Source organism: Protopterus annectens, chromosome 12.part0 (assembly GCF_019279795.1).
Source record: "Protopterus annectens isolate FY-2018-M chromosome 12.part0, PAN1.0, whole genome shotgun sequence".
NCBI classification, from domain to species: domain Eukaryota; kingdom Metazoa; phylum Chordata; order Ceratodontiformes; family Protopteridae; genus Protopterus; species Protopterus annectens.
Genome location: NC_056746.1, coordinates 1,518,476,846 through 1,518,501,483, shown reverse-complemented (window position 1 = coordinate 1,518,501,483; position 24,638 = coordinate 1,518,476,846). Strand labels below are relative to the sequence as shown.

The 24,638-nt window shown below is 41.1% G+C and overlaps 1 protein-coding gene across 1 annotated transcript in view; it reads right to left on the bottom strand.

Moving 5' to 3' along the window:
• The window catches only part of UBE2O (ubiquitin conjugating enzyme E2 O), a 1,895,179-nt gene that overhangs the window by 1,527,691 nt on the left and 342,850 nt on the right, over positions 1 to 24,638 (bottom strand). The window contains exon 5 of the mRNA XM_044089038.1: positions 22,147 to 22,297. Within this exon, the coding sequence (XP_043944973.1) occupies positions 22,147 to 22,297 (151 nt within the window). The remainder of the gene's footprint in view (positions 1 to 22,146; positions 22,298 to 24,638) is intronic.

The window sequence follows — 24,638 nt, the reverse complement described above, 5'->3', positions numbered from 1 at the left end:
CAGTCAGGGTTTCTTCCTCTCTCTTTGTAACTGATGTTTTCCAGGTCTTCAGTATTTCTTTATTCCTCGCATCCAGGCTGTGCATATACTGGCCAGTTACTGAAATTTACCCATAAACACAAGTCTCTTGGTCTTCTCTGCTGAGTTTCTGTTTTCACACTGGGAGAGCTAGAAAACAAGCTGTTAATGTGCAGCCATCTTGGAAGTCTCAACCCGTCTTCTTGAGAGTAAATCCATTTTGTGGGGAAGCCAATGGTACATCCCCTTGGCCATTTTCATAAGTAAGAAACACGAGGCACAACCACAATCTTAGGGGAGTTCTGAATGTTTAGAAGAATCCTGGTTATCAATGGCCAGGGTGGAAAATCATAAAGGAAGATTCCATCCGTGAGAATAAGGCGGCATCCATCATTCATGCAAGTCTGCAAGAGATTCTGAAGCAGAATTTCTTTAGCTGTCTGTTCTGAGAGGAGGCAAACAGATCTACTTCAGGCACTCCCACAGCTGGATCAATTATTGGAAGACTCCAGGGTGAAAGCTGCATTCATGAGGGTCTGTCCTGCTCAGCTTGTCTGCTATAATGTTTTGCTCTGACAGTATGTATGAAGCGTGAAGTGTCAACGTGAGAAAAGTTGCTACCTCAAGGGCCATCATAGAAAGTTTGCAAAGAGGGTGAAAACCTGGTAGCACCCCCCCCCCAACCACCATTTATGTACCATATCAGTGTGGTGTTTTCTGTGAAAATTTGAAGTCATGGAGACCAGAGATGATGTAGGGCTTACAAAGAATTTACTGTTGTCAAAGAGATGATGGCAGTAAAATATTTTCAAAGCATTTATTACTGCCTTCATTTCTGACATTTCTGTTCTTTTGTCTGTCTGTTCCACAGATCTTGCACTTGCACACATTTCTGGAATCCATTTCTCAAGCCCTGTCTGAAGCATCTTTTGTGACGGACTGAAAAGGTGAAAGGGAGAATGGGAGACTGATTTCATAACTGTTCTCCCTACCATAGAACATCCCTCCTTACAAACTCCAGTACAGGAATCTGAAAAGATAAAGGGTGTAGATACAAATTCCAGACTGACCTAAGAATGACTGAATTTTTCTCATGTGAAGTCTAGTCAAAGGAATTGATATTTATAGAAGCCATGTACCCCACGATCTCTTAAAATTCAATGACAAACACCCAGTTTTGACTGGAAATACTTGGGAAGAACTTTTGGAACATTTGGTACTTTGTATGGAGGAAGAAATGCTTTTCCAAGGGCAGGGTCTAACAGACATACCACGAAAACTATTTGGTGAAAAGGGATAAGAGGAGATTTCTTTACTTTTACTTAGAAACTCAGAGTAGGACTCTTGACAACTGAAAAAAGTCTGCAAATGTAAGAATCATCCAAATTGGAAAAATGTGAATGCCTTGAAGTCTGCGTTAAAGCAATTACTGGAGCCCGACATTTTGTAAATATCCTTGGATAAGTAGATAGTACAAAGGGTAAGATGGAAAACTGATAATGTAAGCCAAATACAGAAAATCTAAAGGCCTAAAATGTTTGCCAATGGGAAGGTGATGGCAAGTTCTGAAGGGATAACAATTTGAACTTTTAGACCTTGACAAAAAGACTAATAGAGAGGTCTAAGCATAGGCCTCCAAAGGCCTCCAAGTCCCTTATTTCATAAACACCTGAAAAATCCTCAAATAAAACTCTGAGGAGGCTACAGAGCTCTAAAAAGCTGTGCTCTGAGATTAAACAGTTAGAGAAGATGTTGTTGGAGTACTATATGAAGTAAAGCCTATGGTATTGTTGACTAACTTCCAGAATGCTTTTAATGGTTTTGAAGAGACTGCTGGAGAGGTGATGAGATTTTTTCATCTAGTGTTTCTTTTTCTTTAATAACATTTTTTTAGCAGTAGGAATCTGTCCCTGTCTGGTGGTTGGTCAGCTCTCCCCTCCCAATTTTTTTACAAACAGAATCTCTAAACTTGTACAGAGCAACAAGCTCTTCAGTAATCCAGCAATTTTTTTTCTATCTTTCTAGTCTAGTGACTAGAAGAAAGTGTTTTGCTTGCCATTTAAGTAGCAAGCTGGTGAGATCTGCTGCTGCACTGTTAGGGCAGGGTTGATACAGATTGCAACCAAAATTGTTTTTATTTTTTGCTTGCTTGCTGTGATACAGTTAAATAGCAGTTTTTTTAAGATTATCCTCATCTCATAAAATGGTTAGCATGAAAACCTTAACTGCATACAAATGCATAGTCAAAAAAGAAAGTTATGTGCGCACCATAATGATACATCCGTATTGTCTGCCTCTGTCTGGTTCAACCTGTAGGACTTCAGATCTGGCATCAACCAATTCAAAAGTCTTTAGCCCGTTTTGGCTCTACCGCCTTTACTCATAACCCTGGTCCTCTATCACCACTCCAGATAAAGTCTGCCCCAAGCATCAAAACATAACACATCTACCTGAACTACACATCTCCCACAACTGGAAAGAAAACAACCTACACAAATGTGATACTCTAAGGGAGTTGAATGAAGAGCTTCCCATGTCCAGTCATCCCGAAGGGAAGACTTGCCAAGTCAGCACTAAGGTTGGAGGCAAGAGGGTGGGGAGGCTGAACCAGATTCATGTTGTCTGTCCCCATCTATAGGGAACATTTCAAAAGAGGCCAAAGAAGAGAGGGAGCAATGGAGTAGTAGGTGTCATACTTGGTACTGCACAAGGATGAAAACAAGTCACAACACAAAGCCACAAGCTGAAAAATCTGAGCTGTCACTGTTGGATTTAAGGACCATTTGTGAGGCATCCGAAAAGCCTGCAATGCTAGGAAGACTGCTCATCTTCAGAATCTGCAGAAGACTGGGAGCCTTGAACCATTCTCCCGAAATCCCCCTCCCACCCTTGCAGGGAGGCATCTGTGTCTGAAGGAGAAAGAATTACAAACTGTCTTCCTTTGCATTAGTAATGGAGACTGTAACTAATAATGAATCTGCTTGTGACACACTTGTGAGTCATATGGGGAAATCCAAAGGATGAGTTAAGAGGGACCACTTTGAGGCCACTATATGGCTAGCATGTGATATCTGGCTAGCGGAACCAGTCCTATTGACGTTGCCATATGACCCAAAAGCTTTAAAAGTGTATGAGCTACAGGTTTGGGATTTGCAAGCACTGACAGGGCCTGAGCTCAAAGACTGAAAACTCTGGAACTTGGGAGCCCAGCAATTTAACAGACTGTACAGATGACAACCTAAGACTTGAACAGGTTGAAGGCTCGATTTTGGGTAGCTGACTGAAATACACAAGTTGTGACAGTCAGAATAAGCAATACCTGACAGACATCAATGTAGCTATTGTATTTGATTGTAGCATCTGATGAAGTTTTTTCTAATAAGACAAAAACTCAGTGATAAAGTTAAGCATTCGTGCAATTTTGGTTCAATAAACATTTTAGTGAAGTTTAGAAATTTTCGGGACTGGTTCTGCTATGTGCCTTAGACATTGGATTTTATGTTTTGCTTTTGGCTGGGCATTATTCCCCATTTCAAAGTTTTGGTTTTGTATTCGGAGATATGGATGAAGAAACATATGTACCCCACAGCTGAAAAGGCTAGGTACGAGGAAATTGGTGAAACTTGGAAACTGACTGGCCAGCTCGCTCAACTGGTTAACCTCCTTACACCACTCGGCCAATCAATGGCTAGTCTTGCATGTGACATTCCCCTGGCAATGAATCAGGAAATGACCACAAGAAACAAACAAAGGAATTCAGCTGGGAGAGAAAACAATGGAAATAGAAACAAGCAGAGCACGGGTATTTTGAACTCAAAATATACGGATTTAGATTACCAGCTAACTCAGAGAATTTTTGAGCAGAACTGGTGAATCTATAAGGAACAAGCAGCAGCAAGAAACTGAACCACCAATGGGACAAGACAGAGGTGACTGTTTAAATAACACTGTTCAAAATATTGACTTAGGTGAATGGCTGTTCAAAAGCTTTTCTTTTCAGTTTAAAGAATGAAGGAGAGACTTACTAATGGACACAAATGACAATAGTGTCAAGAAATTGTATTGACTTATTTAAATACAGGGCTCTTGATATAGAAAATGCTTAATTAAAAGAATATGCATATTTGGGCATAGTCCTTAAAGGAATAAGAATATGTAAATTTCCCAATAACGTGGAGGAAGGGACAGATTTTCATTGACGGATAGAAAATTTTAGTTGTTGTGGTATAGAAGTTTTAAGGGCTAAAATGACCAGCATAAAACAACATTATACAAAGAAGAAATTACTCCTATTACTGAGGACTGTGTTGACTATTAGAAAAAAAACGGGAGAATATTTTAATATCAGATACAAGATAGAGGAGGAATTTATCATTTTGATTAACAGAAAGACAAAGAAATTGGAAAAAATGTTACAGAATATAAAGAAAAGAGAAGCTACTCTAAGCCTTAAGGGTCTAATGTAGACAAATGTTGATGCACATAAAGAAATAGGATACGACGAAGGGGAGAGGTATAGTGGAAGACGGTATGAAATAAACAGAACGGATGACAAATTAGATTTGAATGACCCTTTCGATTATCCCCCTTCAAAGATCCAAAAGGTTAAAAACGAAAAGCCCCCCCCCCGTAGAATCAGTATTATCACAACATGAGAGGAGCAAGGGGAAGAGGCAGATATTAAAATCCTTCACATCTTCTTTTACACCATCTCATGAAACAATATTAAAAGACAATTACAAATACACATGTAACAATTATAATACATTTAATTTTAATTTTTTTTTTTTATTTCACATTTGTTTACCGGGAAAGTCTGATTGGAACAAGGTCCATTTACAGCAGAGGCCCGGGAAGAAATGCTCCATAACAATGGTACAAATACAACGAGTGACAAAAAAATTTCTGCACAGAGGCATATATACAATCAGACGTCACAACAGCATATTTTAGCCTGTTATCCAAGGGGCTTAAATTTATTCCAAAAATTAAGTGTGATTTAACTAAGGTAATATTATAAATTATTTGGTATAAAATTAACTTGGAATTATTTTCAAGAAATACACAAAAATATAATGGTAAAGTCTTAAGAAGGAAAAATGTACATAAGCACTCCTACATCCCCAACTTAAAAAACCTTAAAACGGTGGAAAAGGAATTAAAAACAATTCCCCAAGGTAAACAGAAGTCTAACTTTAATAATGGGGAAAAGAAAGTTCTGGAAGAAAGACTAAACGACAAAGTAAGGGTGGTGAAACCAAAGGTGGAAGAGCAGTGATAACGGACACTAATATATGAAGGTAAAATGATGGCTATTTTAGGAGACACTATACAAGACTGTCAAAAAAAATGAAATAAACATTTCTTATAAAAAAATAGATTTAGGATTAAATGACTTGTTATAGAGGAACTTAACAAGACATGTATAATTATTTAAAAAATGACAGACCAAAAATTCCCTCAATCTTTGGAATACCCAAAATACATAACAATGAGACAGATCCACCCCCCCAAGACATATTGTTTCTTCAGAAGGTTCAAAAACAGCCCCTACTGCTAAATATTTGGATCAAACTAAAAACAATGAAAACGAAAATTAAATTTTAAGAGACTCCTGGGATTTTTTTAAGAAGTGTCAAACGTGTTACACACAATATTTTTGTTACTATAGATATAACTGATTTGCTTCCAAGCATTCCCCATGACAAAGGCATGGAATTCTTTGAAGGAGCCTTAATTCAGGACAAAAGGATGAAACAAAATTAACTCGGTGTATATCTTGATTTGACTGACTTGGTATTAAACAATTTCATCTATTTTGGTGCAGAGTTTTTCCAGCAACTGAAAGTGTTGCTATGGGGGCCTCCCCACTTATGCTAACATAGTACTCGGAATGTGGGAAGAAAAATCTATTCTTCACTCAAAATTTAAAACATGTCGGGTGCTACATAAAAGGTACCTTGATGATTTATGTTTATTTTGGACTGACACGGAAGATGTGACTAACAAAAGAATTTTTCAAATTGACATACGTTTCCTATAATAAATGAAAGCTATCTAGATGCTTCTATTCAAAAGATTAGTTTCATAGTATAGTACTAGGCTATCTGCCCTAGGGCATTTATAAGCCTAGCCAAAGTGTATGTGGCTTTCGCCACCCCATGTAATGATACAAAAGTTTACAATTTAAATTAAATTTAGTTTACTGTGCCTCTATCTAGCAATGACACAGAGATGACTCCCGGGGTAAACCTACGATCACCCATCCATTCGTCCAGATTTCTCTTGAAGAGAGTCAGTGAGGGGCTCTGCCTAACATGGACAGGTATGTTGTTTGAGTGCGTGAAGCCTCTGGGTTATGAATGTCCCTCCAGCATGTCCTATTCATATTTGTGCTGAGGTTTAGATCTTTAGCTCTCGTGGCTCTGATGGATTTGGATTTTTTGAGGTGGAGCATGTCCATTAATTCTGAATTGGACATGGCCTTGTACGTAAGGCACAGATCACCTCGGAGAAGGTGGTATGCTACTGAATAGAGCTGGAGCTTTTTCAGTCTGGCAGCATATGACATATGCTGGAGACCCTTGATCCTCTTGGTAAGGTACTTTTGGGGTCTCTCCAGCTGCTGCAGGTGCCGGGTGAGGTACATACCAAATGGGGCATTGTACTCAATCATAGGCCTGATAAGGGAGGAATATAAGGGTACAGTTGATCTGGATGTGAATCCCCTCATGATAAGGTGGGCAAGGTAGAAGGTCTTTCTAACCACTTTGGCGACGTGGGTGTCAAAATGAGAGGTCACTGTCAACTTGGGTCCCCAGGTCTCGGATTACTTTTTCTGTACTTAATGGATTGCCACCTATGTAGTAATTTGAGGGTACTTTTGTTTTTTCCAAAGGGGATGACTATACATTTTGTGGCATTTAGTTTAAGGCCATGACTCTGGCACCAGTCGTCTGTTTCTGTGAGGCCCTTCTGGAGGATGCATGTGTCAGCTGGTGTGTAGACTATGGCACCTAGTTTGCAGTCGTCTGCAAACTTGGTTAGCCACAACCCCCCTATGTCTACCTGCACATCTGATAAATAAATGCCGAACAAGAGGGGTCCCAAGACAGAGCCCTGTGGGACTCCACTTGTGACTGGCTTAGAGCCTGACATAGCTCCAGCTATTCTGACTTTGTGGGTTTTGTCCTTTAGCCAGTTTGCAACCCATCTTGTGACAAATGGGTTTAACATTTAAGCTGTTGAGCTTGTCTATGATGCCTGAGTGGGGTATTGTGTCGAAGGCTTTTGCCAGATCCAGGTAGGCTGTATGAACTGCTTTGTCTTCATCAATGGCTCTAAAGACTGTTTCAAAAAAGTCCACCAGGTTTAAAAGACAGGATCGGCCTTTTACAAAGCCGAACTGGGTAGGGTCAATTGTCTGTAGGTCCCCGATGTCTTTGTTTATGAGTTCCATAATGATCCTTTCCATAGCTTTGCAGACCAGGCTGGTCAAGCTTATGGGGCGGTTGTTTCCAGGGTCTGTAGAGGTGCCACCTTTGTGGAGTGGGACCACTGTAGCTGTACGCAAGTGTTCAGGGACGTATCCTGTAGCAAGGCTAAGATTAAACAGCGTTCTTATGTGCAGGTTTAGCTCCTCTAGGAGTTCACGTATCACGCAACCCGGGACACTGTCAGGTTCCATGATGCTGTATTTTTAGCTTTGCTGAGGGCAGCGCTCACCTGGACATCTGAGATTTCAGGGAGGTTGCATTCAGCTGAGATATTTATTTCGTCTTTTGGGGGAGAGGGAGGGGAGAAATTTGCACTGAACCTGTCTGCCAGTATGTTGGCAATATCTGTGGGTTCAGTGTATTTTTTGCCGTTATGAACGAACTCTGCGCATATCTGAGGGTTTCCACCCAGGTTTCTAACATAACTGAAGAAGGCCTTGTGATTATCTTTAGTGTCCTTAGTGATTTTTCTCTCAAAGTTGGCCTTTGATGATTTTATTAGCGAACATAGTTTTTTGCTAGTGCTGATCAGGGGATGCCTTCCCTTTATGGGATTTTGCTCTGTTTTGCAGTAGCTTCCTTCTCTTGTTATAAAGTTTGTTTATGGCTGGGGTCCACCAGATAGAATGTCTGCTTTTGGTGGAAAGGGTCTTGGTTTTATTTGGGATTGCATGATCCATGCATTTTTGGAGATACCCGTAGAAAGCATTTTTGAAGGATTCAGCAGTGTGGGATGTGGTTTCCACTGGCCCAGGGGGCTTGAAGGATACAATTTCAGTCCTAAGGAGTGTAAAGTCGGCTTTTGAGAAGTTTCTCACTGTGGTCTTTTGTGCTGGGGGTGGAGGTGGGATATGAATACCTTGGGTTATTAGTTTATCGTCTGATCTCACTAGTGAGGGGTATACTTCCAGTGTTGAGCATTTTGTCCCCATGTTTGTGATGATCAGGTCAAGTATATTATTTCCCCTTATGGGAGAGGTGACTAGTTGTTCCCTCACATTTGAGTTGATGAATTCCAGGAACCTTTGGGCTAGGGTGTTAGGGCTTGAGTAATGCACCCAGTCTATGTTTGGGTAGTTGAAGTCTCCCAATATGATGGTATTTGGTGAGACATTCATATCTTCCAGTGTCTTCAGGGAGGCTGAATGGAGTTCCTGAGATTGCGAGGGTGGTCTGTAGCATGCTACAAGTTGTATAGCAGTTTTGCCTACGGTTAGTTGCACATGGATGGTCTCCGATGCTTTGTGCGTTGCCCACTAACCTGGAGGTGTGGGTGTCTAATGAATATGGACACTCCCCCTCCTTTTGTGGTTCGGCCCAGGTTTTGGGGCCGAAATGCATGATACGAGGTATAACCTGGTAGGGCTGGGGTGCTCTCAGGAGCCTTGAACCAGGTTTCAGTTACTGCACAGACATCGATGCTCTCCATACTGAGGAGTGTGTCAAGAGCCTGCATCTTGAGATTTAAACTTCTGGCGTTGAGCAGCATTACCCTTAGTTTTTTTCCTTTATTGTTTTCCAAGGTGGTGGGTTTGTCTTTTGAGCCTTGCCTAAAAAAGGCACTATGGGGGTGGCAAGAGCCTTAGCCAATATCCGGAAGCCCAGTGGTGACAGGTGCAAGCCATCCCTTGCGAAGCAGCGTGGCTTATCCAGCATGTCACCCCAAGCAGACAGACATTGGATCCCCCTAGAATGACACCAGTAATTGAGCCAATTATTAAAGCTGATCATCTTCTCTTTGTATTGTGGCATCTTTCTTGGTGAGGGCAAGATGCTGCTCAGGGTCAGGGTCATACCGGCCTGGGCTACATAATCAGAGAGCTCCTCTAGGTCTCTTTTCACGTAGTCCAAGGAGGTACGTCTCAGGTCATTCACGCCGGCATGGAAAATGACGGAGTCATATTTGTACTTGCTTTGGAGTGACCTGAGTGAGTGCTTGGGTTATGTGGCGGATTCTAGCTCCCGACAGGCAGCTCACCGTTACCCTCTCTTTGTTTAGCCTGGTAAGCAGGACGTCAATGGGATTAATGTGGGGTTTCAAATTCACAGTATATAGAAAAGAAACTCTACTTCTTATTTGCACTTTACAAGTGCCCATCTGTGTTTTTCAAAAAATTATTAAAGGGGCAATACGTCAGAGCTAGTAGAATGACCTCGGACACCAAGGATTTTGATGATGAATGCAACTTCTTAGAAAGTCTTGAGAGGTCATCCAGTGGATTTGTTACAAAAGGTAAAAAATGAAGTGTTAAAGGGAAGAGACGCAAGGTTTAAGCCCATTTTAGGGGATAACAATGAAAAAGATGAGAAAGATGGGCAGAGACTTAACCTACAAAAAGAATACAATAGGGCCGTTATAAGTGAATGCAATGAAGATGGAAAGATTAGAAACATTATCAAAAGGGACTAGGATAGGTTTATAGGACTGAGACATAAAAAGTGTCCAAGAAACCTTTAAAAATAATATTCAGAAAAGGACAAAATTTAAAAGATATCTGAATATAAAAATGGGGAGAACAGTAAGATCAAAAGAAAGGGAACATTTAAAAATGGTGCTTGTTCTCAATGTCCATATATTTGGCATAAAGAGGCAGTATACATAAAAAGTAGAAAAAAGAAGCTAGACAGAAGGAATTATTCTAATTGTAGCACAATGAATTTAATATATTTAGCCTTGTGTGAAAGTTGTGAAGCATTTTATACAGGTAAAATGGAACGCAAGTTAAAGAAAAGAATATAAGAGCATTACCACAGCATATACATTAAAAATGAGAAAAATGTATTATATAAGCATATTGAGAATTGTAAGGGGCTAGGTTTTTATTTCTTGCACTTGAAGTAAAAAATGACTTAAGGGGAGGGCCATGGGAAACAAATACTGAATACAAGTAATTTTTGTGGCAAATCACTCTTGAAGCTAACAAATACCCTGGCCTTAATGAAAACATTTCTATAGCACCACTACTTGAAATGAGAGCTACTAAGTTATACAAATTCACTTCTAGTATACTTTCTTAACTCTCATTACACAATAAGTTTTCTGCAGCTATTTAGTATTTTGGATATTAGGCTTTCTTTTCATCTCTGGTCATTACACAACATTTTTTTACCTTTTATTTACACATTTGCAAACATTTAGTACTACATTTATGTATTTTAATATCGGCATAATGTTTTATAATGAAAGGGAACATCCTCTCAACAGTTTGAGAGAAATATTGTGGTCATCCACTAGATGGAGATACAATATTAAAGCTGAAAATAAGGTCCTTATATTACTACTACATATTGTACAGATTCAAATTAAGGAATGTTTTTCAAAATGTTTTTAAGTTTTAGAAAAATCCTGTTCTTATTCACAAGTACAATTTTAAGATGTCATACAGGACTATGATTTATTTTTCATAATGTAAAGTACATGTGATACAGGTTTTATAGAAAGTATGGATTTAACATGCGTCAGGGCTGATAACTGTGCACGTAAACATCAACTACCAATCATTAGCAGACCGGAGTTCCGCTGTTGCGACCCCTAACCGGGGAAAAAGCCGAAAGACTCAACAACAAAAACATTTTGTATGGAAGTCATTTCATTTGTAGGGGAATAACTGAATAAATACATTCAATGTTTCTACCACCAATGAAAAGGGCAGTAATTGCATTTTATTGTAGCATCTGATGAAGTCTTCTCTAGTATGACAAAAACGCTGTGATAAAGTTGAGTTTATGTCATTTTGGTTCAATAAACATTTTAGTGAAGTTTAAACAATTTTGGGACTGGTTCTCCTTTTGTGTGCCTTAGACATTGGCTTTTACATAGAGATCAATGATGCCTTTGTGGGGATGGTGAGGAGCCAATCATCCAGGTACAAGATGACCTGAAATCCCTGCAGCCAGATCCAGGCTGCAACCAGTGCCATGCATTTGGTAAACACCCGGGGAGCTGTGCTGAGACCAAACGGCGGGGCCCTAAACCAATAATGATGGCCTCCCATCCAGGAGCAAAGGACCCTCTTGGAATGTCGATCTATCTTGATGTGATGGTAAGTGTCTGAGGTCTGTTGAGTACACCCAAATCGTCCTTCGTCAGAAGTAATATGGACTGCACTGTGCCCATCAGGAAGTTGATCTTTTTGCCAAACTGGTTTAGTTTGCTTTAATCCAAACTGGCTTGAGAGCCTTTGCTTTCTTTTTTGCTAAACATACCCCAGATCATGCATTGTCTGGTGGGACTCCCTGAATGACTATTTGTGAGCAGCTTTTGGATCTCTACCATTGTGCCAAGTCACTGATGGGGAAGGCATATCTGGGAAACTATTTGGGAAAAAGTTTTGAGCTTCTACAAAGGGAATGACAACCTCTGGATAGGACTCTAAACACCCAGGCATCTGAAGTGATTGTCTCCCAAGCTTTGGGGTGGAGAGCTAGATAAACCCAAACTGTCTCCAGAGAAGAGCATTTTGTCAACCCTTCAGAATACTGAAAGGGCCCGCTGGAAAAAGTTCTGTGGAAGGCAGGGTTTTAGGACTGCTGCTGCCCTATGAGTGATGCCCATTATGATTCCCCACACCACCCTTGGGAGGAACCTTCCAGAGGAGCAACTTGTAAGAGAACTGACTTCCAGAAGAAATGCTTATCCCATTTCTGATTCCTAGGGGAGGATCACTGGGGGTAAACAAAACAAAATCAGACAGCAGACAGCATCTTCCCCTCCTATTCACTCACTGTAAGTGTGTCCTTAACCTTGGGCCCAAAAGATGAGGACCCATCAAAAAGAGCATTAATGAAGGATGTTTTGAAGTAACCTGCAATGTTACACAACTGAATCCAGGCAAGTTGCCTTATCATAATTCCAAAGCCTGTCACCCTGGATGTTCCATCAACTGAGTTAGAGAGGAGCCTTATTGAAACAGTGTTTGCAAATTCCAAACCTTGGACATCAAGGTGGACAACTGAGCCTCCAGCTTCGTCTGGGTATCTGGAGACTTGCTGTGTCTTGAGGGTGCTTGACACTTCAGGGACTAGGCTCTGCTGAAGCCTCTTCAAGTATAAGTAGCTAAGTGCTCTCAAAACAAAAATGGATGAGGCATAAGATCGCTTCTTTAATCGATCCAGAGCCTGAGACTTCCTGTTTGGGAGGTGAATCAAGGAGCGCTCTTAAAAAATCTTTTTGGTGGCTGCTGCCATCACAATGGCATAGACAGCCAAAGCCAGGCCTTTACTCCAAATAAGGCCAGTCTTTTATGGGGGGGGGGGGGCAAAACTTCATCTGGCTTCCTAAGAAAAGACTCTACTGTGTCGGGTTACTTCCACACCCTTTGGAATACCACATCTCTAAGGGCTTCCAGATTGGGAACCATGGCATGGATGGGTCTATGCCAAAGGTCGCCAGAAAAGCAGACTCCTTCAGAAAGGGGGCTTTATCATGCATGGACTTGTGGAAACCTCCTTCGAAGTCAGTATCTTCGATGAGGGTCTCCACTGGGGAGTCCAAGGGCTTCTTCTTGCACTCTCTTCCATGAAACTTCCCATTCTGACAAATCTGGATAGGTGGGGAAAGAGCTGGGTAGCCCCAACAAGGAAGCAGACTAAAGGCTTGCTGACACTGACTGTCCCTAAGTAGACTTATGACTGGCCAGAGGAACAGATGAAAACCGGGAGAGGGTACCAGCTGGAGACATCCGATCCTTCTCTTGAGAAGGGAGCATCCTCTCAACAGTGTTAAAGATGAGGCAGAGGTGAGTCTGAGGGTCCCAGAACCCAAGGGTAGCAATGAAAACCCCAAACCTGAAGGATCCGTGCCTGGACCAGAAATTGAGATTGGAGCCATGCTGCTTAAATCAGAAGCTCCAAGAGGGTGTGATGATCCCAAAGCAGGAACAGATAACCCCTACCTAAATACTCCAGCCTCAATGCCACTGTTCTGAGGTGCTGATAGTCCCGAGCAAGTCAGGGTCAGGGCCACCAAGGAAATGGATGGAGCCAAAGATGACCAGGCTGTCAGATCAGATCTGGAGGGTGAAAACTCAGCTGGCCCTGAAGACCTTGGATCCGAAGGGGCTGAGGGAAGAAACCCGAATGAAGCAGAGGGTCCTAGTGCTTGAACTGGACATAAGGGGATTATCCTCAGACCCAGATGACTGGAATGAAGAGGCCACCAATGATGGCAATACGGGTATATGGGAAGAGGATCCCACATGCCAGATACAAGTTGGGGAGGCTCTGAATCAGAGTGGAAACAGGGAAGACCCAGCAATCAAAAAGGAGTACAAGGAGAAAAGAGGGATGCTACCCCTGCCTGAAGGTGCCCCTTTGACCAGCAAGGGGCTCAGAGCCAAAAATGTCACTTCACCTGGTCTCTGCACCAAAGGTGATTGGTTCCAAGACATTGGTAGTGGGACCTTTGAACCAGGAAAACCCAAAGGAGCTGGTCCAGAGATGCCAAAAATGATCTCTTGTTCTCCCTTTTGGTGTGCCTAGTCTCTCACTGCCAAGGCTTCTTGGACCCAGTTCTAGGATTAATTCTCCAAGCAGTCACTGCTAACCTAGCTGGATCATGCATCTGCCGGCATTGTCCTTGACTACATTGAGAACATCCTCTGTCCAATTTTGCTTGAGAGCTGACAGCCTTAATCTGTGCCAGCATTTCTTTCACATTTATACACTTCTTTCTTTGGGCTACATTACATACTCCACAGACCCTAGTGGTGTATGTGAATAGCAACCAGGTCAAGTCTGGCACATCAGTTATCAAGATCTAGTTCGCTGGACACTTAACAAATGGGACCTCCACATTTTTTCTTAGTATGGACCACCACTCCATCAACTTAGAAATGCAGGGTAAAAAGAAAATGACTTCTTCCTATTATTGTGTGTGTTGGCTCTAGATGGAAATGAAATCAAATCAGCACCCTGAGGCACTCCCCCAACAGTCACTATTGTCTCCCATGCTAGGTAAAGAAAATACTGTTGCAGATGGTCTCTTTCACTGGTGGCAGAAATTGCTCTCAGTTTAAGAGAACGTTTTAAAATTTTTTGGTCCACTCAGACAATTTATACCAGTCCCCCCAGTGCCCTACATCCACAATGGGTCTACCAGCTTCCTTCTTAACTCCTCCCCCCAGGAGTGCTCCCATGCTACTGGGGCTGAAGATGCATCCTTAAGGGTATCATGGGGGCAAGTCTGTCTGTGCTTCTGTTCAGTGTTTTATTTACTTATTTTTTTTTTATTTTACATGCACTCCCCACTTGCCTCTTTCCCTACTCCCCATGCTCACAGGTGTCCAAGGGCAACTTCCCTCTTTGCAGCACACTTCTTAGGCAATGTAACCAGCAACCATACTGCCCTTGGATGGGCATGCCCATTTCTCCCTGCCACTCTGGCAATTACCCAAGTTGCTAATCAAACCCAGAAAGGCTGGACTATAGTTAGGGCTTAAGCCATTTACACCAAGGAGCAGCTATCACTTTAAGAGCACCACCTATGTGCATACTGAAGACTACTTGCTGTGATATTACTTTATATTCCTGTTTGCATGTTTTACTCTGGAAATTGGTGGAATTTTTCTTCTTTTTGAGCTGAAATTAAAACTGGTCAATGGTGATCAAATCTCTACCCAATTAACAAATTTAAATAAATAAATGTACTTCAATTTCTGTGTCTTTCTGAGTTGGATGTCCAGCCTGGAAGTTTGGGCTTCAAGATGGGAACAACAGACTTTTACTTCATGGTCCATAACATCCTCTTCTCACTATTATGATAGGGTCCTCATCCTCAAATCATAGACATTTAAGCCAGGCACACTTGAGCCAGCCATTTGTGGAAGTTGAATCCTGGTCATCGGTCCAGCAAGATAAACTGGCATTCATCAGCATAATAGACTCCAAAAGCACATAGTCAGAGGTCACTGGGTGACCAGATGTATATTTGGGGGCGGCTAAAAACACATCATTAGTATTGGCATCTTTGGACCACCGGAAACAGGCCACCTTAATTACATCTCCTGTGTCCCTATCTGCCTTTTCCTGAGGAATATATCAGAGGCCATGTTCAATCCTGCAGATGTTATCACAGACTAAGTAAAAGCCTTAAAAGTGTCTTGCCTCCTTACTAGTAGGATGTGAAGAAACTGAAAATAATGCCATCTGCATTAGCATGTCTGGCATGAGATTTGAGCATATTCTCAAATTAACTTGTATTATATGCCAGTATGCTTATTTGTGAAAATGTAAGAAAGTTTAAAAAGTTGAGCCTTTTCCCTGTTTAAACAGAATGTTTAAAAAAAAATCTGTCACTGCATTGAAACATACCTAACTGTGCATGTTTGAGTGGGACATTCTAATGCATTGTGGAAAATTAGCTGAGCAGTGTGCGAGGTCATTGGAATGCTCCTTGTTGCTAGGAGATTAAACAGCTGACTGATGGAATCTTTTTAAATTTTCAAATTAGAGAGTTGAGACTGCTGAAAACAGTTAAGATAGCAATTTGGCAAGTACTGAGCAGTCAGTAGACACCAGAAAAGAGAACTAACAAAGAAACTGCAAGTTTGCTTTGGCCTTGCTATTATACCTTAGAGTAGATCAGGAAAGTTTAGTTATTAAGATAGAGCTTTTATTGAATGGATTCCTATCCTGTAGTTTGATTTACATTTCTGGTGACTGAATTCTACAGTTTACTGAAAGTTACTGATTTTCAAACTTGTAATTCATTTTACTTGCTGTTTTCTGGAAACTTTTTTTTTTTTTTTTTTTTTTAAGAGATTAGAGTGTGATTTAGAGTGTTACTTGTTTGATACTCTTCAGGTCACCCTGAGGCCTAGCTGTTCTTGTTATAGCCATCATTTATTTTGATAATTAATTTTCATAACTGGACACCCCTTTTGAAGGGCATAAAAACCCTCTGATTGATGTCAGCATTTCTGTATTTATTTTGCTAAAGAGAGACATCTGGACATCTGTGTCAGGCTTTCTCAGAAATGTTTAGATGTGTGAAATTTTGAGAGATAGTGCATCAGAGGTCTTAAACTGGGACACTTTGAAGTGTGTTGTTGTTTGTCTTTCAGCTTTTCCCGGTTAGGGGTCGCCACAGCGGAACTCTAGTCCGCTGATTGGCAGTAGAGTTTTTAAGAAAGTCGATGTTCCAGCTCGATGTTCAACCTTCAACGAAGGCACACCCATTTACGCATGTCTTTCGAACGCCCAACCCAACTGCGGGGAGGACATGCAGACAACACAGAAGGTACTCCCTGCACTCCAGCCGAGAATCGAACAGGAGAACCTCTTGTTGTGAGGCAACAACGCTACCGCTGCACCACCGCGGATATATTGAAGTGTGTAATAAACATATATTTGGTTGGACAGAGCTATAAAGTCGGGTCCCAGAAAAATAGAGCCTGTTCCCTTTGTGCTCTTATGGGAAAATTGTGAATTACTTCTACGTGACGGTCTCGTATTGGAGACAGTAGTGAGGATTGAAGCTCCTTAGTTACTGACTCAGGACAGTAAGGGATGTCATTTAATTGTTGGCAGTCTGGTGGAATATAGACTTACATTACACAGGAAATACTGTCAACTTCAGATAGTCTCAAGAGTGAAGCCATGGCAAGCTATAACCTTTACCACTGTAGTCAAGCAAAAAGTATAAAGAGCAAAAGCTGTGGAAGTCCTTCATTGGAATCTGACACAGCTGCACCTTCTCTCAAAGCCTTAAAATATTTCTACTTTCTAAAATGACAACTATCACTGCAATAAAATAAATAGAAACCAGTCTGGTGGACCCCGGCCATAAGCAAACTTTACAATAAAAGGAGGAGACTTATACAAAAAAAAGGCCAAATCTCAAGTAGAAAAATCATCCCTGATCAGCATTAGTAAGAAATTGAGGGCCCTCAAGTCAACTAAAGCTAATTTTGAAAAGTTGCCAAGGATAACCATAAGGCCTTCTATGGCTACGTCAAAAACCTAAATGGCAACACTCGGGTCTGTTCTGAGCTAGTACAAAATGGAACAAAATACACTGACCCTTCTGACATTGCCAACATCTTGGCTGACAGGTTCAGTGCAAATTTCTCCCCCTCTCACCACCCTACATGGCCTATTACCATTCCAGGGGATTGTGTAAGTCCAATTATTACTGATACGTTGGTTAACAAGGCTCTGTCTAAAGCTAAACACTGCCTCCACGGGACCGGATGGTGTCCCAGGCTGTGTCATAAGCGAGCTCCAAAAGAAATTAACCCCGCATCTTAATACTCTGTTCAGTCTCAGCCTCTCCACAGGATATGTGCCCATAGAATGTCGCACGGCAACGGTGGTCCCGCTACACAAGGGTGAGGCCACAACTGACCCTGGGAACTACCGACCAATAAGCCTGACCAGTCTGATCTGTAAGGCTATGGAGTGAATCATTATGGAACTCATAAATGGAGAGATTGGGAACCTCCAGTCGCTGGACCCCACACAGTTCAGCTTAGTCTAGGGCAGATCATGCCTCCTGAACCTGGTGGATTTCTTTGAGACAGTTACTCAGGCTATAGATAAGGGAAAGGAGGTGCACACGACTTACCTTCACCTTGCTAAAGCATTTGACACCATTCCCCATTCAGGTATTATTGTTAAGCTCACCAGCCTTGGCATAAACCCTTTTGTCACAAGATGGATCGCAAACTGGCTCTCAGACAGATCCCATAAAGTAAGAGTAGCGGTATCTATGTCCGAATCTAGACCAGTAAAGAGGGCTGTGCCTCAGGGCTCTGTCCTGGGGCCCCTCCTGTTTGGCATATACTTCTCAGAAGTACAGGCAAGCAGGGAAGGGCTGTGACTGACTAAGTTTGCGGACGACTGCAAACTGGGTGCTATAATAAGAGTCTCCGGCCGACATGGAGATCCTCCAGAAGGGCCTAAATGAGACTGATGCATGGTGTCAAAGCCATGGTCTCAAGCTAAATGCAAAAAAAATGTAGTAATCCCCTTTAGAAAAAACAGAGTACCTGCAAACTACAACATAGGAGGTAATCCCCTGAAATCTGAAGAAGAAATAAGGGATCTAGCGACCCAAGTAGATAGTCAGCTTTCCTTTGATAACCATGTTGCCAAAGTATTTAGAAAATCCTTCTATGTGACCCATCTGATCACGAAAGGGTTTGCATCAAGATCTAAGGATGTAATGGTGCCTCTCTACTCTTCCCTCATCAGACCCATTGAGTACAATGCACCAATTGGAATGTACCTGGCTAGACATCTCCAGCAGCTGGAGAGACCACAGAGGTACCTAATCAAGAGGATTACTGGCCTCAAACAGTTGCCCTATGCAGCACGATTGAAAAAGCTAAGTCTGCTCTCTGTTGCATACCGCTTTCTCAGTGGCGATCTCTGTCTAACATACAGAGCCATGTCCAACCTAGAATTGTTGAACATGCTCCATCTTAGCAAAACCAAATCTACTCAAGCTACACGCTTCTAGGGATATAAACCTCAAAAAAAACAATGAATAGAACATGCTGGAGGGACAGATTCCCTTCGCAGAGAATTCCCTTACTATGGAACAGGGTCCCGATCTACATAAGACAGAGTCCCTCACTATCACTCTTCAAGAGGAACCTTGATGAGTGAATGGGTAACAAAGTTCACACCGGGGATCACACCAACAGCACTACTAGACAAGGGCCAAGGGTACTAGCTGCTAGTACAAGGGTCTAGGGAACTACTAAAGGAGCGGTGAATACCGCACAACGTGGCTGGGCTAATATATGCCTTCGGGCAGATAGCCCAGTACCAACCTATGAACCTATAAGATACCACTTCTACAATAACTGAAGGAAAAAGCAAAGTTTCACAATAGAATACTTACATTCTAAGCTTTGAACAAGCCAAATTAAGCCAGGAAGTCACTACTCATGATACTAGTATAAGACGCAAACACATACTATGACAAGAGTGATTTAATATGAACTGGTGGTCATGGTAGATGGAATCTACTAAGTAGTGTGCAACAACTCACCTGCTGCATCAACATCTGAAAATGGATGGCATTTAGAGTGCCAAGCCCACACCCAGCCACCACCGGGAGACTAAGGAGCTACGCTGTGCCAAATAGGAGTGCTGCTGCATTGGGACTGAAGCCCAGAGCTTGGGCCTGGGTGGAGCCACTGCAGGTGCAGATCTTGGTGATGGAAGCAAATATTCAAATGCAAGTTATGAAGGCAGACGTGGAGAATGGTTCCCATGTGAACAGCAGTTGAACATGGGTCAGTTGGTCCTGACAGAACAGCATCATTCTAAATGGACAGGCAAAAGCCTCAATCAGCCAAAGGTGACTGAAAGGGAGTCAGGTTCAGATCCCTGAATACAGAGTGGCAGTCATGGCACCTAGAGGCATCCAGTGCAGTGATGTAAACAATCCCAGAGAAGCCAGCAGGGGCCCCTTGGACAGTTACCTTTTCTTTGTCAAGGGTAGGGTGCCCTCCACTGGGTTCTCCCACAGACAGGAGACCAGTCCCTTGACAGAATCATGGTTCCGGAGGAGTCAGGTGAGCTCTCGCTAAAAAATCCAGCGGAGAATGTTTACGTCTTGCACTAGGCCATACCCATATCTACAGCAGGTATCCAAGGTGAACAGCCTCTGGCATTTTAGAACAATGCAGGTAAGGGAAGTCACAAAGCCAGATCCGTAACTTCAAGATAAGGACTGGCTCTAAGGGCTGGGTTGTTTGGGTTTGGTTAATGGCTCTGAGCTGTAGAAGTTGGGACAAATGCCCAGGGACTGCATGAATGAGGTTTCAGTAGTCAAAACCACTGCAAAAGTGATCTAAACAAAGGACATCGGGGTGGGAGTGTTGAAATGGTCAGTGCTGTTGTACCATGAGAAACCAGACAATACTTTCCCCATGCTGAATCAGCACAGGTTGCTTTTCTAGGTTTCTTGACACAAATGAAAAGGTACCACAGCATCTCCCTTGGGAGATGCTGGACAATCCCCATTGCCAAAATGGACACCTTTGCAACCATGGGTATATGAGTGAAGTGCCACACACAGCTAACACATGCTGGAGATTATTATAATTGCCTCATACGTTCAAATTAAGCTAACTGCCCTTACGTGCCATTTTAAGTCCAACAAATTTCCTTTGTAAAATAACCTACCCCATTTGCTTAAAGACTGGCCTTGCACCATATTTACCTCCCCCCTCCATAAAATCACATTGATGCATATCTATTCATTTTGGCATCACCTTTGTCAGTTTTTTTTTTAGCCATTATAGATAAACACTTAATAATCATGGTTTAAGACTAAGATGGGCCTGTATGAAGCTGGATCTGATGGGCCTTTAACCTCTTAAGGTCAACTCTTGGGGCAAATTGTCAACGTGGTAGTTCCATGGGGTAGATAACGTCCCAAAAACATAATGCAATTTTGGCACCAGTTTTTTTTTTTCTTTTTTTTATTTGGGACAAACCTTCCTGCAGGATAGCTAAGTAATTTGGGGATTCAACAGCTGCTCCTAACTTACTGTCATCTGCTCCGAGCTTGTGATTCCAAGCATTTCTACAGTGAATGGATATTCCCTTAAATGCAATGCAATCTTACATTTGCTCACCTTACTTGGATCTGCAAAGTTTGAGTGCAACAACCTCTGTTTAGTCACTGATATGCATATGTTAGCTTCAACTGCGTATGCTCAGTGTACAGTGTAAAATTAACCTGGCCATCCTTTCTCTTTGAATCTACATCCTGCATACATTCACAAACTGCACAAATATGAATTATGCACTATATATAACTGCTTCTTTATCTTATCTGTACAGCAACTCCTACATTTCACCAGGGTTATGCAAGTGTAGCCAGAAGCAACTTGCTGGTAATTCACAAAACTGTTTTAATATCAGTTTTAAATTAAGCATATCCTTTTCACTAGGTTTCAACAAATCTCTCTCAAGGCTAGATACTTAAGTCCTGCAAGAAACAAGGTTTCTACTCATATGGCAGGGAAATGGTCTAATATGTACTGCTTTCTAAATATTTCGTAAAGTTTTCTTCTGCAACCACAATGTTGCAGGATGATTTGTTCAGTGCTTAACATTTGGTTAAGTCAAACTTTAGTCTCTGCCATCTCCAACTTAGTAACCTATCAAGATGGGACACCTGTTCCTACTGCAAGCTTTCTGTATCATATCTACTACTTAGCCAGGATCTCTCTTGAAAAAGAGTAGGTCTAATATGATGTGGTTAAACAGTTAAAAATTAAAAAAAGTGTATTTCCAGTGTCACCCAGTTTACAAAACACCAGTTACTATACAAAACTGCCAAATGGTGCTGTTTTCAAGCCCGCCAGTTAGCAAAACAGAATACAGTAAAATCTTCATGTAGTGGGAGAGTGAAACCTACTCCAGAACAACTGACAGGATTTAAACTTAGAAATAGAAAATACTACAATCAGAATACCCAATATCAAAAATCAAACAGCAGTACTTGCAAGGAGAAACGCACTTAGTTTGGAAAATCCCAAATGAAACTACTTAATATACAGCGCAAAAAAAAAAAATATATATATACACATACATACATACACACATCTATATACAGCAAACATATATTGTAAATTGTGAAACATTTCTGGCCTTGGCCGAACTGTACCTTCCTGGAAAATGTCCCCTCAGGAAAAATAGAGCTCCCTTCTGGACCTTCAGAGACGATTTTACTTAGTTCCACTTTAGAAGGAATTGTGTAAAGACAACGTTCTCCAAGCTGTCTTTGAGCGTGGTCATAAGCACCTAGTCGTTTTACCCTGTGTGTTTAAAGAAAAAGCTGTTAACTACTTCCATCTGCAGGAACTTAGACGATATCAACAAAAAAATACTGCCTTTTCAGTTGATCCATGAAAAGACAACAGGCAAGTACTAGGCTAAGCAGCACTTGAAGGCCATTTTAAGCCTCTCTAAGTTCCCTTCAAAAGGTGAGAATCAAACTCTACCTTGTGTCTGTAAGGTAAACATCTTAACCATTATACCAACCCTAACTCCAGACGCATATTGCTCATCCTGGAAACATCAAAAATCTGGACAAAGACCCATGAAAAGTAGGTACAACTGGTCAAAAATCTGGATGATGATTAACAAAATTTGTATACATAATCATGCAATCCCACCCGCTCCAGTGAAATTGTGCGATACCAACAAATAATGAAGTCGATAAATAATGGCAGAGACATGAATTTAAGACTTCATATCCCTGTTATTCTAGCAACTACCAGAGTTTACAGGAGCAATATTTAAAAACTGTCCTTATTTTTGGACCTGTTCCACAATTATTTTTGGCTTTGTCCAGATTTCTTGCCCTGAGAGACTGAGAGGTATGTTTTTCCAGTTGTTTTAGTTTACTGTCAATCTAGGAAATTACTAGTTAAGTTCTCCAATGGACACTAAACTACCAAACGTTAGCCTGTAACATGACTAACCAGGAATCTGAAAAAGCACTTTTTACTGAATTTCTACCCAGAGCTGGTATGTGGAAAAACATAAGTAACCTGCCCTCCCAGGTTAATGCATAAACTACGCAATGGATATTTTCTTTTCGGGGGTAGGGGGTTAAAAACTCAACACACACATTTCTACTCCAGTTACAACTAACATTAGTGTTACTGTAAAACCACTAAGCATTACATCACACAAGTCTCACTAGTGTACAAGTGGCATAATTGCCTCTGTCAACAAGCCAGACTTCCCCTATCTCAAATGGCACAAGTCTGACTCTGCCCTATAACACACCCATTTAGTGGTCTCTCTGTTCACAGTTTTATGAGACAGAAGATATCAATGTAGTGAAAAGCATATTCACTCACTCACCTGAAAAGGTAAAAACTCCGCCTCCAAACCACAATCTCCCACCCCTTAACAAAAACATAACAAAAAAAAAATATAAACAACCAACCATCTTGTAGTCTTCAGCACTTTCTATAAGACAGTAGCCAAATGACTCACCTTCCTCAACTTCTCCATTTCACAGGGTTATTCTACCACTGAACAAAGTAAACAAAAACCAAGGAAAGGGGACAACAGGTCTAAACTCCAAACTACAGATGCACGAGCGGGCCTTAAAAGAACCGGACTATTAAGCCTAAAACTCAAATGTATGTCATTTAGTGACTTTCAATCTCCATGAATTGCTAGAAAACAGATTTTGACATGGATAAAAAAAATTAAGCAAATATATGGACATTCTGCAAAAATATGGACAGTTAAGAGGTATGCAACAACTTTGAAAAAGTCACCTTTGGTTTGTTCCACCAACTTAAGAAATGAAATATTTGCTTCCTAAGCTCAAACATAGGAATTGTCACCCCTTACTATCACAGTGCTAGAGTTTGCAGTTTCTTTTAACAACTCCATTTTATTCACTATTCTTTAGCTTTTTAACACACAAAGCTTATTTTAACTTGATAAAACAAACAATTATAAATACTGAAGTACAGGCTAGCATGCAAATGCTAGGCTTTCAGAAAATAAACAAGTTTTATTATAAACTGAGAATCCTGTAAATATACATATACCCATTCTAAAAGTGCAATCTAAACAGTTCTCTGCTTTTTTTTTTTTTTTTTTTACCATGCATACTTTTTCTGCTGTACATGCTACCTCTCAGTTGTCCCTGATTTTGGCTCAATATTTTGCTCTGTCCCTTCAAATCCCTCTCAAAAGTGGTGATGTTGATAGGAAATGTGGTGGATTACACATAGTTATAGAGTCAGTCATAAGCAGGAACGCAGTGGCTTACAAATACGAGTCACAGTAGACCATAGAATCAACCTTTTCTTTAAACACAGAACGTTCTTTATTCACTGCAGTTGCAGTAAGCGCTTAAAAACGGCTTCTTCAGACTGTACAAATGCAACAAGTTCACAGTCTTTATATACACAATTCAATTAAATCATCCCAGTTAATCAAACAATTAATGCTCTTTATTAACCAAAATCTGGGTGCAACTTACTTGGTGACCATTTCATGTAAAACCAATAGATGCTTGTAAAATGCATTAAATAACCACATATAAAAACACATATAAAATACTATAGTTACAATAAAAACTATATTTAATATTTAAACCTTCTCCCTATTCTCCTTTTTAGAATA